General features: G+C 36.6%; 2 protein-coding genes across 2 annotated transcripts; both read right to left on the bottom strand.

Annotated features, from left to right (window-relative positions):
• Window positions 1-1,282: 1,282 nt before the first annotated feature.
• On the bottom strand, window positions 1,283-5,419 carry LOC132186611 (probable F-box protein At3g61730). The gene is made up of 8 exons (XM_059600593.1): window positions 5,289-5,419; window positions 4,028-4,227; window positions 3,855-3,899; window positions 3,104-3,268; window positions 2,968-3,015; window positions 2,123-2,293; window positions 1,617-1,724; window positions 1,283-1,374 (listed from the first exon to the last, which is right to left on the bottom strand). Exons 1-8 carry the CDS (start codon window positions 5,417-5,419, stop codon window positions 1,292-1,294), a joined length of 951 nt encoding a protein of 316 aa, XP_059456576.1. The 3' UTR covers window positions 1,283-1,291.
• Window positions 5,420-5,937: 518 nt separating this feature from the next.
• On the bottom strand, window positions 5,938-15,238 carry LOC132186843 (histone-lysine N-methyltransferase ATX3). The gene is made up of 23 exons (XM_059600938.1): window positions 13,807-15,238; window positions 13,671-13,726; window positions 13,390-13,588; window positions 12,716-12,838; window positions 12,553-12,621; window positions 12,372-12,440; window positions 12,172-12,263; window positions 11,950-12,045; window positions 11,403-11,538; window positions 10,294-10,378; window positions 10,056-10,155; window positions 9,784-9,908; window positions 9,008-9,153; window positions 8,729-8,833; window positions 8,443-8,507; window positions 8,083-8,296; window positions 7,807-7,899; window positions 7,624-7,680; window positions 7,428-7,517; window positions 6,973-7,059; window positions 6,594-6,668; window positions 6,369-6,469; window positions 5,938-6,244 (listed from the first exon to the last, which is right to left on the bottom strand). Exons 1-23 carry the CDS (start codon window positions 14,668-14,670, stop codon window positions 6,154-6,156), a joined length of 3,138 nt encoding a protein of 1,045 aa, XP_059456921.1. The 5' UTR covers window positions 14,671-15,238; the 3' UTR covers window positions 5,938-6,153.
• Window positions 15,239-16,241: the final 1,003 nt, after the last annotated feature.

Below are 16,241 nucleotides of genomic sequence, written 5' to 3'. Positions count from 1 at the left end.
ATATTCCAACTATCACAAGGATATTCTCAATTCAAAGAAAAGGTATGCAGAAGGATTTTCTGCGCACCTTCGTTTAAGAGGACAAAACGTGGTCCATTAGTCTAAAAGGGAATCGCACTAACATGCTGACGCCTTCACATAGCTGTGTTTGATAATGGAATGGACAAAAGAAGTAGAATCGTATCGTAAAAGATTTCATTGCTATGAGAGAAAAAAATAAAAATATTTTGTATAAAAAAATTTGTTTTGTAGTAATTTTTTTATTTAAATAATAATAAAAAATAATTGATGTGATGTAAAAAGTAAAAATGTTATGGTTGATTTTGAGAGAATTCTTTGAACTTTTGGGTCCGGTCCGGCCCGGCCCTTTGCCAAAATGGAAAGGTCAAAGTACATTACATGTAAGCATGAATCAATCAAAGAACAATGCTCACTCAAATATATGTGAACAAGAAATGCTAGTTTTTTCAAATATTTGGCTCAAAACTTATGTTCTACCATTTCATGTGATTTATTGTTTTAGTAAATAAATGCATAAAATGATGGGACGGTAACACATAATTTGAAACCAAAATTTTGATAAAAAATAAAAATTGGTGCCTTAAATATATATATCAATACTATATGGAATTTGTTTGATGAAAATGTTGATTGTAGGAGTTTCTGAATGGTATTATCTTAACAATGATAATGGAAATTTGTCCTTGCATTGAAAATTAAAAACCTTTATAAAGATTAATGTAGCATTATTTCAAGTAATATAAAAAGCTTAAAATAAACTTCTCTAGGCCAGATCACATGACTAACGAACTGCTCCAATTACGAATAATTTGGTGAGGCTTTTTTGTAGACCCTTTTTTTTTTTTTTGACATGTCTACACAAGAGGAGAATGGAGAATTTGAACTAGTGACCTCCGCTTTATAAGGCGTGGTCACCAGTCGATTGAGCTACCTCTTAGGGCATAACTTCTTCTTTGTAGACTTACTCTGTACCATTCATCCATTCTGTCCAAATATAGATTAGCCACATATCCATGCATGTATACATGTAAGTATGCAATTTCATACATACATGTTCCTGAAAAATATTTGTCATTTCCTCATACAGCGACAGAAAAACACAGTGGTCACAGGGAAGACCAGACTATCTCAACTCTTGATCATGTTCTTTTAATAGGAGCAACATAAAAGTTACTAGCCAATAAGATTTCTATGGTTGAAGATTACTTCTCTATATCAGGTGAGAAAGAGATGGATAAAATTTTGCTAAGGTTTTGGGATTTGAGAAGAATTACAGGAGCTGCTGAGAGATTCTAATAGAAACAACTTCCCCATCAGCTCCAGCTCTCATGGTCTGGTATTTGAGGTGAAGTCCTGCTTCCAAGAGGATATCGTGACAAAATCATTAGAAGCCGTAATCCATCAAACTGAGTTTCATAACTGATGTAAGCAACTTAGGTAAACCAACAATGGGAAATGCAAGCATGATCTGATTGCCTATTTATGAGTAACCACATGATTGGTTTATGATAGTTATGGAATGGTGGGGGCAGAAGTAAAAGGGCTGCTAAAATCTGTTTAAAGTAACAAATACTTGAGCTTTGAAGGATAATTACCTTCATTTTCTTGTAAATTGGTGTTGACAGCAACCGCATGGAGAGTGATCATAGCCTTTGGCTGCCAGTCACTGTGTTTTCCTATCCATGAATCAAGATTAAAGACCGCTGCCAGTTCATTCGGAAATTAGGGTCAGATCATTTTACTTTTTCAATAGTTTGGAAGCAACTAATAACATGATAAATGTGCTTGACATAGAATCAGGGACTTGAGGCATTTGCTGTGACGAAGTTCAATTACACTCTTAAACTGCCTCAAACCCCATTCACAAAGCACAACTCGTGAAATTATTTTGGCTGACTTGCTGACGAATTTCACTTCATCGTTTTTGCCTCATCAATCACACTTTCATGCGAAAAGATTTACTACCTCTTCTTAACAGCATTAGATAACATCTGACACAATTTACAGGTGGATCACGCTATAATATAAAAGTCGAAGTGATTCTTTTGGTGACAGAATAATGAAACAGCGACTTAAATTGGTATGGAGTATCAAGAATTACCACATGATGACGGGTCCTTGAGGTGTTTGAGGTCAAAAATGGCTGCAGAAGCTCCACTTGCGCGCTTTTTGACATCATGAGATCCAGTAAGCTCATATTCCCAGCTTCCATCCTTGTACTTGTCGCAGAGGAACAGCTCTATATGCCTTGCATCTAATGTCTGCATTGTTCCTACATAAATAAGGATACTATCCAGGTCATGAATACTTCTGCGGGCTTGATGGACTAAAACCTCCTGTGTTTCAATATGAGAGCAATACATACTGCCCGCAATGGACAGCTGCTTATGCAGTACTTATAGAGTTATAGTACCGGAACAAGTTGGTATTCTATGTAGCTTGTCCCTTAGTTGATGATTTTGGCTTCATTATAAGATTGATCATGGGAGCAGTGATAGGATGCATCAGTTATAGTAGTTAATATCAGTCTCAACACAAAAGACATGCTGCACATGCATGTTGGCTTATTCATTATCAAAGCAAAGTCCGGTGGATTGGTGAGTTACCTTAGGATAAAAAAGCAAGCATACCCTCCAACGAATATAAAGCATAAAAAAAGAATCAGTTTCTGAAGCATAATAGAAGTGGATGAGCCTGTGAAGACTACATATTATAAACTTTACCATAACTTACCGCCACAAAAACCTCAGAGCTACTCAATTATGACTCAGAGTCACAACACTACCAGATTCTCTAAGTAAGGCCTTATTCTGTGCAATAGGGCTAATGATTGAATATCCGTATCTCTTTTAATTAATCATATACGGTGGCTGCTAATCTCATCAATCAAATAAATTGAAAAGTGATTCTTTTCTTTTGATGGTAGTAATGAATTTTGTTGCTCACCATCACATGTATTGAGGTCGCAGACAGGGCATCGAACAAGCTGGAGATCTGAAAACATCAGCACCAGTTAAATAACGAGGTTAATTGAGGGGATAAAATTTTAACATTGGAGTCTATAAGAGTGACTTGGAACTACCAGCTATCCAGATCCCAGATTTAACATTGTCTAACACACAACAGCCGCAAGACTGCAAAGTCTCCTCTATAGTATCTTCCTTTGGGATTTTCTCTGGGGAGCTCAGCCTTTCTGTGAGGAGTGCTTCTGAAGATTTGAGGAAAAATGCACCAATTCGCATCCAATCTGATTTTTCCATCAAATGAAAGATACAGTGAATAAATTCATTAGTCTACTAATGCAGGCATACTTGCATCTGTATGGTTCAGGAGAATGTCAAATAAGAAAGCATGAACTTTCCAAATGATCATATATCTTTACAAGCTAATGGGTTTAGTCCTTCCTAATCAAGCATAATTACTGGCAAACTCTCACATAAGAGACACCACCTAGGATTTTTCTTTTTATATATGCTCGATAAAACCATAAATTTAAGTTAATAGCTCTTGCGTTACAAGCATTGCCCATCATCCCCATTCAGCCAAAATTATCTGAATATTATGTAAATTAACTTCTTACATTTCGATAAATGACCGAACATACATACCCACAAGGCCACAACCCTATACAGCTATACAGTGCACTGTATTTTTGCAACTAGAATTATACATATGAGCACTAAAAACCACCCTTGAATTAATCTCTGGATAGGTTCAGAATCACCAGGTGGTTCTAATATCGAAATCTGAAAAATAAGATTGGTCGAAATAGCAGCTAATGGTAGTCAATGAAGCACATGGAACCTTTCATTAACAAAGAAAACGGAACTGACCAATATGCTTCTCCTGCTGGCGGAACATGTAAGAGTGACTCCCATCTGCCCAAATCATAAATCAAACTTGATCGGACGATTATTATACAATGTGTAACACCTATCTTAACCCATTGCAACACCATTCACAAACGACACGTGGAAAGCATCTAGAGGCTATGTCTAATCCTTACCGAAGGCTGAAGTGTAGAGGTTGATCCACTTGAATGCCACGTGCTCGGGAGCAGGGACCTGAAGATCACGTAGGCACACGAACTTCCATATGCTATCTTGCATGATCAGACGGTGGAACCAACTGTTCGTCAAGGCGAGCATCACCAGAGAACGTCCGTCCAGAAACTTCGCGATCTCTGTCCACACGTCCTCTTCGTACCTTTTCGAAAGAACACCAAACAGATTTGTACAAAAAAGAGATATTATAAATTTGGAAAAAGAAAATTAAATTCAGTTAAGCTTTATGTGGTTACTGAGAGAATTTTAGAAAGAGAAAAAACATATTATTATTTTTTTTCAGTTTTCTCCAAAATCAAAACAGAAAGTTTCACGTAAGAGGCGTAAAACAGAAGTGATTCAACAAATGAACTAAAACTGTTCAGTTTTGAGTCAACTCAGACCACTTCTTCAAAATTTAGTAAGAATTCAAATTTGATTCTAGATCCGAATGAAATTAAACATAATTGTTCTGTTTTCTTTCTGACAAAACGCAGGAACTTGACCGATTAAACTTAAACCAAGTGAATATTGCAAAAGACTTCTAGTTTCTAATCGAGAAGGCTTAAACCTTCAAAACATCATTTTAGTAACGTATTTTCCAAGAATAGATTCTGAACGTGATCTTAACAATAATTCCTCCGGTTTCTCACTTACCAAGCAGAGGATCGGGAATTATAATGAACCACATCAAGCTTTAACGAAATTGAACTTACCAATTCAAACAGAAACAGAGTTCGCAAAATGTAGAGAAAATGCATTATTTTTTGCCAAGTTTTTCTAGAATTCATGATTTAAAATCCGATCGATCATTCAGAGTAAAACCTAGTCTTCAAGTCATAGTTCGGTACCTTATAAATCTTTTCAGCAAATTTTTTTTCAGAATATGGTTCAAATAGCTGTACGAGTGCGAAATTGCCTAATGAAAACAGATTTGCTTTTAGCTAGCCTTACAAGCGAGATTCGAAGTTCACCGAACAGTATTTTCGAAAAACAGATAAATGGAAATTTTCTAACGGAATTACAAAATTCGAATCAATTTTCAAATAACACCTGCATTCACTCATTCGCTTCTCACTGAAACTCAAAGATATTCAAGATAGGCATAAATTTACCTACATGCACAAAATTTAGAGCTAAATTTGAGATTTTCTACAAAATCAAGTAGATTCCGGCTAAATTCGCAGAGAGAGAGGGAGAGAGAGAGAGAGAGAGAGAGAGAACCAGGAGAAAGAGGAGTGAGCAGTGAGGAAAGCTGGACGAGGAGAGCCGCAAGAGCAAATCGGCTTGGCTCGTCGCAACCGCTTCTCCAATCGGTCCGACTGCGGAACAGAACTTTGCAGTCGCTTTCCCATTGTTGCTACGCCAATCGCTCTGAAGCACAGGGCCAAAACCAAATGAGTAAATCTATGCGAGTCTGAAATCCTTCTCTCACACTTCCGCCTATTTATATAAGCGCGCGAAAGACTCAACAGATTTAAACTAAATGAATAGGAGTAAATAATATGAGTAAATTCAAAAATATTTGGGCCTCGGGTCCCCAGTTCCATTTCCATTTGGGCCTGATTTATGGACCAACTTCAGTTGGCCTACTCTCTTTTGTTGGAGACTCCAACGCATAAAATAACTAGTACAAATATATGAACGTCTGGTTATCAACGCTAAAAAGAGGCTGTAGGATTGTAATCGCCAGGATGGGACACGTGGCTATTGTCATGACTCACAGCAGGTAGTACGAAAATGCAACTTCTTTTTTTTATTTTTTTATTTTTGGGTAATAGAAATACGAAAATGCTACCATTCTTGCCTTTTTACTTTATTTTTGATTGTGTTATCCACCGCAGGGGAAAAGCATGACATGAATATTACAAAGATGATGCGCAATTATTTAGAAAAATGGCACCAACCAAAAAGCTGGTGAATTTACATTTTATTGTAGCAAAATCGTTAATCATACATATACGGGTAAAATTAAAAAGAAAAAAGAAAAAAAAAATTACAAGCTCCCTTGGAAAAAGAATTAATCCTCATCGGTTAGGAAATGGGTCAGGGCTCCTTGCGGAGACGACGGAAATAAAGAATGTGCAACTTAATTCATGAATTTCCTACAATTAGGAGCTCCACACAGGCAAGGAACTTTCAATTCATCACGCTCATCCGGATCAAATAAGTAGTCATACCTGTGGCAGAAAAAAAAAAAATTTAAAAAAAATTGTTTATTCTTCAACCAGCCCAAACTGAATGTTAATGCACAAACGAGCAAGAGAGAAGAAAAAAGAAAAGAGGTCAGGGAATAAATCGTACGTTAGTTCTTCACCAGCAGAAACATTAGTCTTAGCAATAAGAACTATCCTGCTCTCATCATCACCGAGACTCATAATCCTCGCATAGCAGTTGGGCATGCACTGCAGTAACATGAGATTTGAGCATAAACTTATAACTATGAGCATAGGCATCTTGAAGTGAAATCGAGAACATGAGATTTTCTCACTTCAAGTAAAAACTTCCAACTCCAACAGAAGAGCTTACCGAATGGTTGATTAAACGTGCTATATTCCCTTTATCTGTGGCATCGATTACTACTTCCTCACTTATCTTGAAAAGCTGCATAAAATTTTCATTCGGCTTTAATAACCATGATTCATAGACGATTAAAAGTACACAATAGAATAATATAATGGAGTAAAAGAAAAAGAGTAAAAGATATGCATTGGGTATCTATGCCCGACTAAACAGAGACACAGAGGTCCCCAATATTCCCTGACTGCATCTGAAGCATCATGCTACTTCTGATGACTTCCAACATAGGCGTAGGGATATCTAACAATATAAGCAATTGCCAAGACACGCATACATCTACACAGACAAAATCAAAGGAATATTAAAAAAAGGGAAGAAAGGGACTCACGTAACAATCTTTGCCTTCTAATCCATACTTTGCCTCCCTCAGATCTGCAACACTTCGCCTAACCTGCTCGCCGCGATACTCAACAACCTGGATGGGTACACACATACCTAGCATCAGTTGCCCGCATTCAAAAGGGAAAGAAAATGAACCACAAGTTTGTCACTGAAAAACAACCCAGTGATGTACTTAATGCTTTAAACGGTAGAGACAAGCAGACAGATAGCTATTATGTCAACTACCTAAGTAAAGCAGAAAATAAGTACACCATTGTCTATCGATCTATTATAAAATTTTTGGGAAGTTGGGAATCCTAAAGAAAAAATTCCCAATAGCAGGCAATACGCAGATAGAAAAAGAAACATATAGACAAACATTTATTTACATGCATACATAAAAATGCATACACACGCACACATATAGAAAAAGCGACTTTTATGTACCACAGTATTTCGTACCATTTCTCCTTCTTGAATATTCCTACGTGCAAAGAGACCCCATCCATGTATACCAGATTTACCAAAGCTAACCCGATGATTTTCAGTTTTCTGAAGCCACAAATAAATGTTAATGAAAAATGTTAGACCAAAAAAAAAGTAGTGAAATTAAAAATTTATATAAAGTAGGCAGTAGCATATGAAAAAATAAGAGTACCTGTAAGTGGTGAAGTCGTTCCTTGAATGAAGTGAAAATCTTAGGATCCTCTACTTCCTGTTAAAAGACAACAGAAAGTATGTAAATGTACATTTATCTGTCTCATTACTCCAAAAACAGAAAAACAAGTTTATCCCCTTCCAAAAGCAAAAGTTTCAAATCCAGAAGGTGATAGGAATTTACATTATTTGTGCTCAAGCTACTAATTGCATCTAAAGAATGATATCTTGGCCCCATCAATCGGTGGAATACTGGCTGCCCTTCAGACCTCTGCCTCTGGTAAAACAAAACCAAAACTAAGATGAGACCAACAAGAAAAAAAATAAAAAATAAAAAATGATTAGCTTGTTGCAGAAAACAATAGCAACAACAATTTGACTTTACTTTAGATTAAGTAAATCAACTAGTATTCTAATGAAACAACATATTATAGACAAATAATATTCCTACATAAATTACCTTATTGTTTTTTGATCTTTTGAAAACGCGGCATCTTGCAGCAGAGAGTGGCTCAAACTCATTAATCTCTATGGTTGAAGATTCAGGAACTTCAGTTTTCTTCAATGAAATCAGCCTTGAACCCCTGAAACACCCCGTCTGGTTCTGCACACTTCTGGCAGAGAAAACCCCCAAAGGAGTATGAACAACTACAACAGCATGAGGGTTTGGGACCCTGCAGAAAAACCACGGTATTAAGTAGGCTTGGACCAATAAATGCCGTGCATGATGGAATAGACCAACAAAAAATTTGCTTCACTTCCACTGGTGAATGCAATAGATGAAGAAAATGAGGAAACAAATGATGGGTGCAAATCAAACCTGTGAACTGCACAATATATCAACTTTTTGGTTTTTTGTGTCCCATTCTTTTCTGAGCAATGCAACTGAAATTTCAAAAAATACTGTTAATATAATCACCAACCTAGTTACATCTTCATATTATTTACTCATGAATTATATAAGAAAATTTGAAAATGGAAGCATGCATCATACAGATGTGCACGCTTTAAAAAAAATAAAATAGAATTACAGTTGAATTCAATAATATTATATATTAGTTCGAATCAAAGGTCGGTTCACAAGTAAAAGAGCTACAAAAACATACTTCCATGCTATATCCTGCTCTTGACGCACACATCGGATGAAAATGAGTAGCACACTTGCAGCACTGTGTGCAGGAACCATGAATCTGCTTGCAGATTACACAACACTGTAGTCCAAAAAAAAAAAAGTCAAACCACAGGACTTTCCAAAGCCTTCTACCAACTATTAAGGTATGGAATTTAAGACTGTAAAGATTGACTAGAGAGAAACTCATGATATATTGTGATTGAAGCACCAGAACTGAAAACTGTTTAGACAATCATTAAGAACAACATTTTACCTTCAAAAATGATTTAGACGGAATTCTAAGGATTCCCACGGCAGGTTCCATTGTCTCATGATTTGAAAAACCAACTTCTGGCCGGAACCAAGCACATGTGACATGAACCCAGAGTGTCTCAACGTCAGTTGGCTTCAGAGCACCACCTATATAAGCAGATTGCAGATATAACAAGAACATATTATTACCATTGGAAGACAGTGAACTTTAGTGACTAAATAGCAGAGCACCAGAATACAGTTAACTTCAGTGATTAAATAGCACAAGCATTTTCAAGTACATATGTCTAGGAATAGGATCCTCTCTAGTTCATTTGAATTGGAAAGTATCCAGTTAGTTATAGTGGAGGAGTATTTTTGTCTTTTCACTTTTTGAGAGGACAAAAATACCCATCCACTATAACTAACTGAATATTCTCAAATTCAAATGAACTAGAGAGGATCCAAATTCATATGTCTAGTATACTCAAAATCTATATATAGTCATCATATTTGCATGATGGTCATGTGGCAAAAGTAAATCCTTGTAAATTTGAAAGAGGGTGAAGCTGGATTGTATCCTTAATGAGTACCATCCATGTTATGATAAAAAAGAAAAAGGATGCAGGGATTCAAAAAGGCTGCCACAATATTATTTGTCAGAACAGACCAAGAAGATTTGCTGGAAAACACAGGAAGAATAAACATATACTAGCATTTTCATAAAGAACTTCACTATATAAGCATTCTGGACAGATTGACGAAGAACTGCTCAAGACACTAATCCAGATGGCATACCTTGTACAGGACAGAGGCAACACTCTCTCTTGACATCAGGTGATTCACAAGCTCTACAAACCCATGAAGTAAAATCCTGAACAGATTTTGCCCCATAGCACTCTTGGTGGACAGCTATTTGGCATCTGTACGCCCACAAAAGAAGTATCAGAAAATACATTCAGTGGTGCAGTGTATAAGATATAACCCAATCTTCTACCACCAAGCAAATTTTGATTTAAGCACCCAATAACACAAACTTGCTATAAAGATCCTATAAATGATGGAAATACCTGTTGCAGATAATAATTTTGTTATCCTCCCAATCTTCCACCCATCTACAAATAGCACATCTTTCTGTTGTCCATTTTGCATGAACAGGCTCATATGTCTCTGCAGCAATTAAAATATGTAAAATTAGTTTCCTCCCAATCCACAAAAAGAACTTATAGCCACAGACACAGCACCAAAGCACACCAGAAAAGAAATAGTCTTCAACACATAAAGAATTAAGTGAAGTGCATGTTTTACCTTGCAAAATGGTGAGTAAGTGCGGCTTATCTAACTTCAGAGAATCCAAACAATGCGCGTTACCATGCACACTATACTCTGCAATCTGAAGCAGCTTCAATGTTAGCAGGAAATTACAATGCAACCATACACGTAATTCATTATCCTCAACCAAAAAAAAAAAAAAAAAAGCAAAACATAAAATAAAAAAGAAAAGAAAGGAATGCTTCAATCACTCCAATAATTTCATAGAAATTTGGAAGGCGTCAGGGTTGTACTTTTGTCACAAATCTACATCTAGAAAATTGATTCCAACTCAACAACTTAATAGATTCAGATAAGTTCTCAGATCATTCATTAATTCAAAGACACTATTAGCTCAAATCATGGGTTAAAAATCAATGATCAAAGCAATCCTAGCCTGAGCCAAAACATACTGCTTAATTGAAAGGAAAGAAATTTACTTGAGATAATTGCAACCAAAAAAAAAAAAAACTAATCAAAATGATACAAATTAGAAAATTTTGACAGAAAACGAGCTAGAACAGATTTGCATAGAAAAATCTGGGCTCTGAAAGGTTTCCACATCTACAAAATCAGATTTTCTTCTTTTTTGTTTCGTTTTTTTTTTATGTTTGTTTTTTTTTTTGTTTTGTTTTTTATTTTTGAACAGACAAAACAGGGATTAACTTTTGTTTTGACAAGGCTACAGAATTGGTTCTAAAACTAAGGTACAAAAAGTCTCTAACCAAGGGCACTAAAGACTAAAATGCATATTCATAACATACAAGGAACAAGACCTCCATAATATCAATTGACGTTTAAAATCCTAGCACAATGATTTATACATTGAAAAGTAGTAAAATAGAAGGTAAATCTATGCATCCAATGCAAACCAAAAAATTGGATCAGGAAAATGCTTAGCATCCACAACAGCCATTGAGAAGATGCTCCAAAAATGTTGGGACACCAAAATCTAAGATAAGAAACAAACCATACTATAAATGAACTCAGAGTTGTTTTAAAGAAAGAAGTTACTTCCATAACCTGGAATATTATAAATGAGTTAAAATACAGAAAAACAAAGAGATATCATTTATGCTTTAAAAATGATAATAACTTGTACAGACCCATTTTTCCAGTGGCAGCATTGTATCCTTCACTTTCACACTATACTTCCACTTTTTGGCTCTGCAACCAGTGTGTCGTTCCCATTCACTAGGTGTATACTTCTTCGACTCGCATGCACCACATTTGCACATAATTCTAAGACACAAGGAAACAGAAGTAGCTTAATGGGTGCTTCTTCAAATTAATAATTCAAATCACCTGAAATTTAACAATGAACTTAATCTAACCAACTAGAACTGTCCATAAAAAACAAACCCTAATCAGATTTAATGACAAGTCTCAAATTAGTACGTAAATTTCAAGAAAAATTTCTGTGTGAAATAAATTACTAGAGTCATAGCTAAAATAGATACTTGAAGGTACTTGATGAAAGCAAGAAATGCTTTGAACAGGACCAAAAAAAAAAAAAAAAAAAACCAACTTAATGGCGAGGAGAGCATAAGAAATTAATGAAATAGTGAGAAAGTAGGGATAAAGAAAAAAGGTCCCAGACAATATGAAATCCGTTTCAAACTACCTAGTATTTATAAAGAGTTCAAGACTTACATATGAAGTTTTGGAATGTATGTTCCTTCCATCCCATTGCACACCACAGTCACCTTCTCAGGCAGAACAGTTTGTCTACCATTTTCTACAGACCTGCTTCAAAAATTGTTCAACATTAGGCTTGAACTTGATTATAACCTCCAAAGTCAGCCTATACAGTCAAATATGCAATTGCCCAAAAAGAACTGCAGAAAAGAAGAAACACAGATAGTGTAGACATACTTCATTTTTGGCTGGCATTTTTCTAAAGCTGATGATTTGCGATTGGACTTTGCTTTGCACTCTGGGCAATAGTAATCAATTTTCTCCAGATCCTTGAAACCATAAACAAGTCAGTGATCCCCCAGGCGCTCATGAACTAGGGTAAACAAACATCCACAAGTAACAGAAATATAAAATCACAAATCAAGTATGATAAGCACCTTGAAGAGTTTGCTGGAAATATTGTCACACTCAGCATGCACCCAAACATTACAACCATCACAACACACCTAAATCCAAAGAGTTAAGTCCAACAATCTCTGAAATCATTCAATTGTCTTTCAAAAGGAAAAAAGAAAAGAACAAAAAATAACCCTAATTTAGATTTGCTGATAATCTCACCCAATTCCCGCCATCTGAATGGTGCCAAGTCTTCTTGCAAATACCACAGTATTGTCCAGATTTTCGTAACTGTAGAAATGTTGACATGAACATCACTTAGAAAACAAGATACAATGACGTGCTTCAAGAAATGGCTCTCCACAATAAAGCATTTATTACACACCTTAGCACAATGTTTACACAGAAGCAGGGTTTCATAAGTTGAGCCCTTCATTTTCTTCATAGTTTTGCATGGCAGAAACAAACCACAGCCATCACAGGGTGGCGTATCCTTATGGTATTCATCCTGCACGCAATTAAATCAGGATGAATCATTTTACCGAACAGGCCAGATTCTCTGAGCATTTAACTGTTGAAGTAGAAACCTAAACTTCGAATCATAATTGGTCTGAAACATATAAATCTGTGGCAGAACTTTCCAATAGACACTACTATACTTTCAAGAAGGGAAAATTTTAACGAAGGCAATATTGCAAGAACTTTTTTCTTTTTTTTTTTCATTTTTTATAACCAGAATATCCTGGGCTTCAAGGGTTGGCTCTCGAGTGATAAATGACTTATAAATGACTTGGCCTTGTGCTTACTAAAGCATCATGAAGCATAAGTTTGACACAACTGTGATTGGTATTTTACACAGTAAATTCAATTTTTCCACAAACTAAAAACTGAAAGTGGCCTTCTTATAAATCTACAAAAATACCCACGTGGCCACGTAAGTTCGTAACATGAACTGAGGCAGCGACACGGTTCAACCCAAATTAAAAAATATAAAAAGCAAACAGAGGGAGCCATCCAGATTGGAAGAATGGCAAGAAAATTATGTTCTGAAGAACTTGCCTGATTCTGAGAGTAATATTTCTGTTCCAAATTTAAGGCAGTGGCCTCTTGGATCCCACTGAGATTCGTATCCGGATTAGCCATTTGCTCAGCCCCAAGGTTTGCGTCCAAAATACCGTTTTCTGCCAGCAATGCCTCCTCCAATGCTATCTGAAAATCACTCGGCTTGCTCTTGTACAACTGGGTCTGCCCCTGATATCTGAACAAAGCAACCTTCTAGCAAACGTTCGATAATTCAATAGCAACTACCCGAAACATCACTCAAAAATTTAGCTACGTACCTGTCCATGAATTCCATGAAGGGAAATATCATTCCCTGCTTCACCCACGCATAGTCCTGCCCAACACAATTCACTTAGAACCCAAAATAGACCCCAAAAAAAATCATAGCCAGAAAGGAAGAGAGAGGACTTTTACCCTTTGCGTTCCATTCTTCGAATACCCGAAAAACATCACACATATAGCACCAGGAACACAACAACTCAGGACCGTTTCTGGAGCTTGCAATATGGGATCGATCACTATGGCCGGCCAAGCCGGGTATCTCCTCCCACATTTTGCCCAGACTATATCACCCAAAGCAAAGTCCTCTGGCTTATAAACTTCCTTCCTCTTATGACTATTCTCTTTCGCCATTCGCTCAATTCCGATAGAACTAAACCTGGATTTATGACCTTCAATTCCTATCAATGCCGAAGAATTCACTCCAAACGTGCTCGCGTTGGAACTACTCGAATTCAAATACTTCTTATAGCCCGCACAACCTACTTTTCCCGTAGAACTACTCGAGTTCTTGAACCGAGACTTATCGTCCTCGCTCTTTTTATCAAATCCCATATCTTCTACTTCCATTGCGTCACCTTCTAAGCTTGAATCCTTGTTGTTGAACTTCGAGTTCTCGGTCCTCCATATTTCAACAACGGAGTCATACAACCTCGAAGGCAGCATCTGAATCCGCCCTCGCGACGATTTCAGCAGCGCCGGCCGAAACCGCTCCGAGCTTCGTTTCAACGTCCTTTTCTCGTTCAATTGCTTCGAATTCGACTCCAATTCTCCGTCCCAACACGATTCTTCGCTTTCGCTCCACCAAGAATAACCTGAGCCATTGCTGAAACCTTCAACCCCACTGTTACCGACTGAGCGATATCCATTGGGTTTCCTTTTCTTGGGATTCACCGAATACGCATAGCCGTAGTCTTCTTCTTCTTCCCAATCAGAATTTTCGAGCTTGCACCGCTTCAGATTCGGCATTTCGAGTTTCATAGTCCGTTTGATTATCATCTTTCAAACCATTCAACTCGACGAATGCACACTCCAAAACTAAACCCTAATTTCACATCGAACACCGAAGGAAAAACCCAAGAAAGTAGGAAACAAATCCCGCAAGTTCCAAGTACCTCCACTTCGATTTCGAATCGGCGATGGCTCTCCGATGCGAAATACCCTCGTGAACTCAGATATAAACCCTAAATTTCGACGCGAAACCCTAACGCGGTCACGAAAGGAGAAGCCAAATACAATTCAAACGCTTCCGTAGCTTCTTGAAACGCAGAGAGAAAATTTAAAAGAAAACTAAGAATTACGATCTCACAATCGAATAATAAGAGGCATAGAATCAATCTCTAAAGAAAAACCAGACAATTTTCTTCAGAAAACCACTCGATATCGCAGAGCGAAAGCTCGAGCGGTGTTGAGGTTCGGTTCGTCTAAAACAAGTCCTATCAACAAATTGCTAATATATATATATGAATATCTGATTATTATTATTATCCTTCTCTATTTATTTTAATACTATACTTTATGGTAATATTTTTGTTAATCTAATATAAAAATATTAATAAATAATGAAAAAGCCCCTTCTATAACGTAGTTTTGGCTCCAAAGATTGGGAATCCGACCTTGGGGAGGAGGGAGACGACGAAAATTGCTTGCGTGCGGAGCGCGAAACGAAATTTTGGGAGGTCTGTGGCACCTTGGATCTGTGGAGTTGATGACTTGGCAGTTCGCAACCAATCGTGTTGTCGGGGCCCTGGGCCTACCAGTAGGATTTGTTACGTTGTCAGAGAGAAAAGACACCTAGAGCTGGTCGGACTAGAGTTGCGTGTCAGTGGACTCGGTTACGTCTTTGTGCTTCAAACCGGTCTCCCTCCCAAGCTTAAACAGTATTTCTAAATGAGAGAGTGAGAGACCCTCTCTCTTTTTTTTTTCTTTTTTTCTTTTTTAAATTATCATTAAATTAAATGTTGAATCGGATTTTATTAATATATATTGATAAAATTACCAAAAATGGTAGCCAATTACACCCTTACACATATGCTCCTACCCTTTCTCGGTTATTAATCAGATTTCTAAATGCCTACAATCAATAACTGCAACTGGCCTAAGTAGTTATCCGATTGCAATTAGTTTAAGTTACACAGTTATCCAGTTAGTGGTTATAGGCAATTATTAGTGATCAGCAGTTATAAATGTTTAATAACCGACACGCTTGTATAGCTCAAAAATGTATATAGCATTATTTATTATAAATACTCAACTCTCATATCAATTCTATTTTATTAGGTTGATGTGTCATTTTTCATCGGCTTTTATTTTTTATTTTTTAACATAAGTTGATTCAATCACATGAGTTAGGGGTGAAAATGCGAGTAGCGGAGCAAATAGCAATAGCTCAATTCAACTATCCGCACATAACTGCTATCTACTATCGGCTATTTCATATCCTTATATAGTTTGGGGTTAAAAGTGTGTTTGGCATTGTGATTTCATAAACAAAAATAACGATTTTAAACCAAATCGCATAAAATTTATTGTTTGGTTGCAATTTGGAAATGTAAAAAATCTACATTTTC

The sequence above is a fragment of the Corylus avellana genome, chromosome ca7, assembly GCF_901000735.1.
Source record: "Corylus avellana chromosome ca7, CavTom2PMs-1.0".
NCBI lineage: Eukaryota > Viridiplantae > Streptophyta > Magnoliopsida > Fagales > Betulaceae > Corylus > Corylus avellana.
The sequence above is the reverse complement of the archived record's forward strand: the minus strand, read 5'-3'. Positions and strand labels throughout refer to the sequence as shown.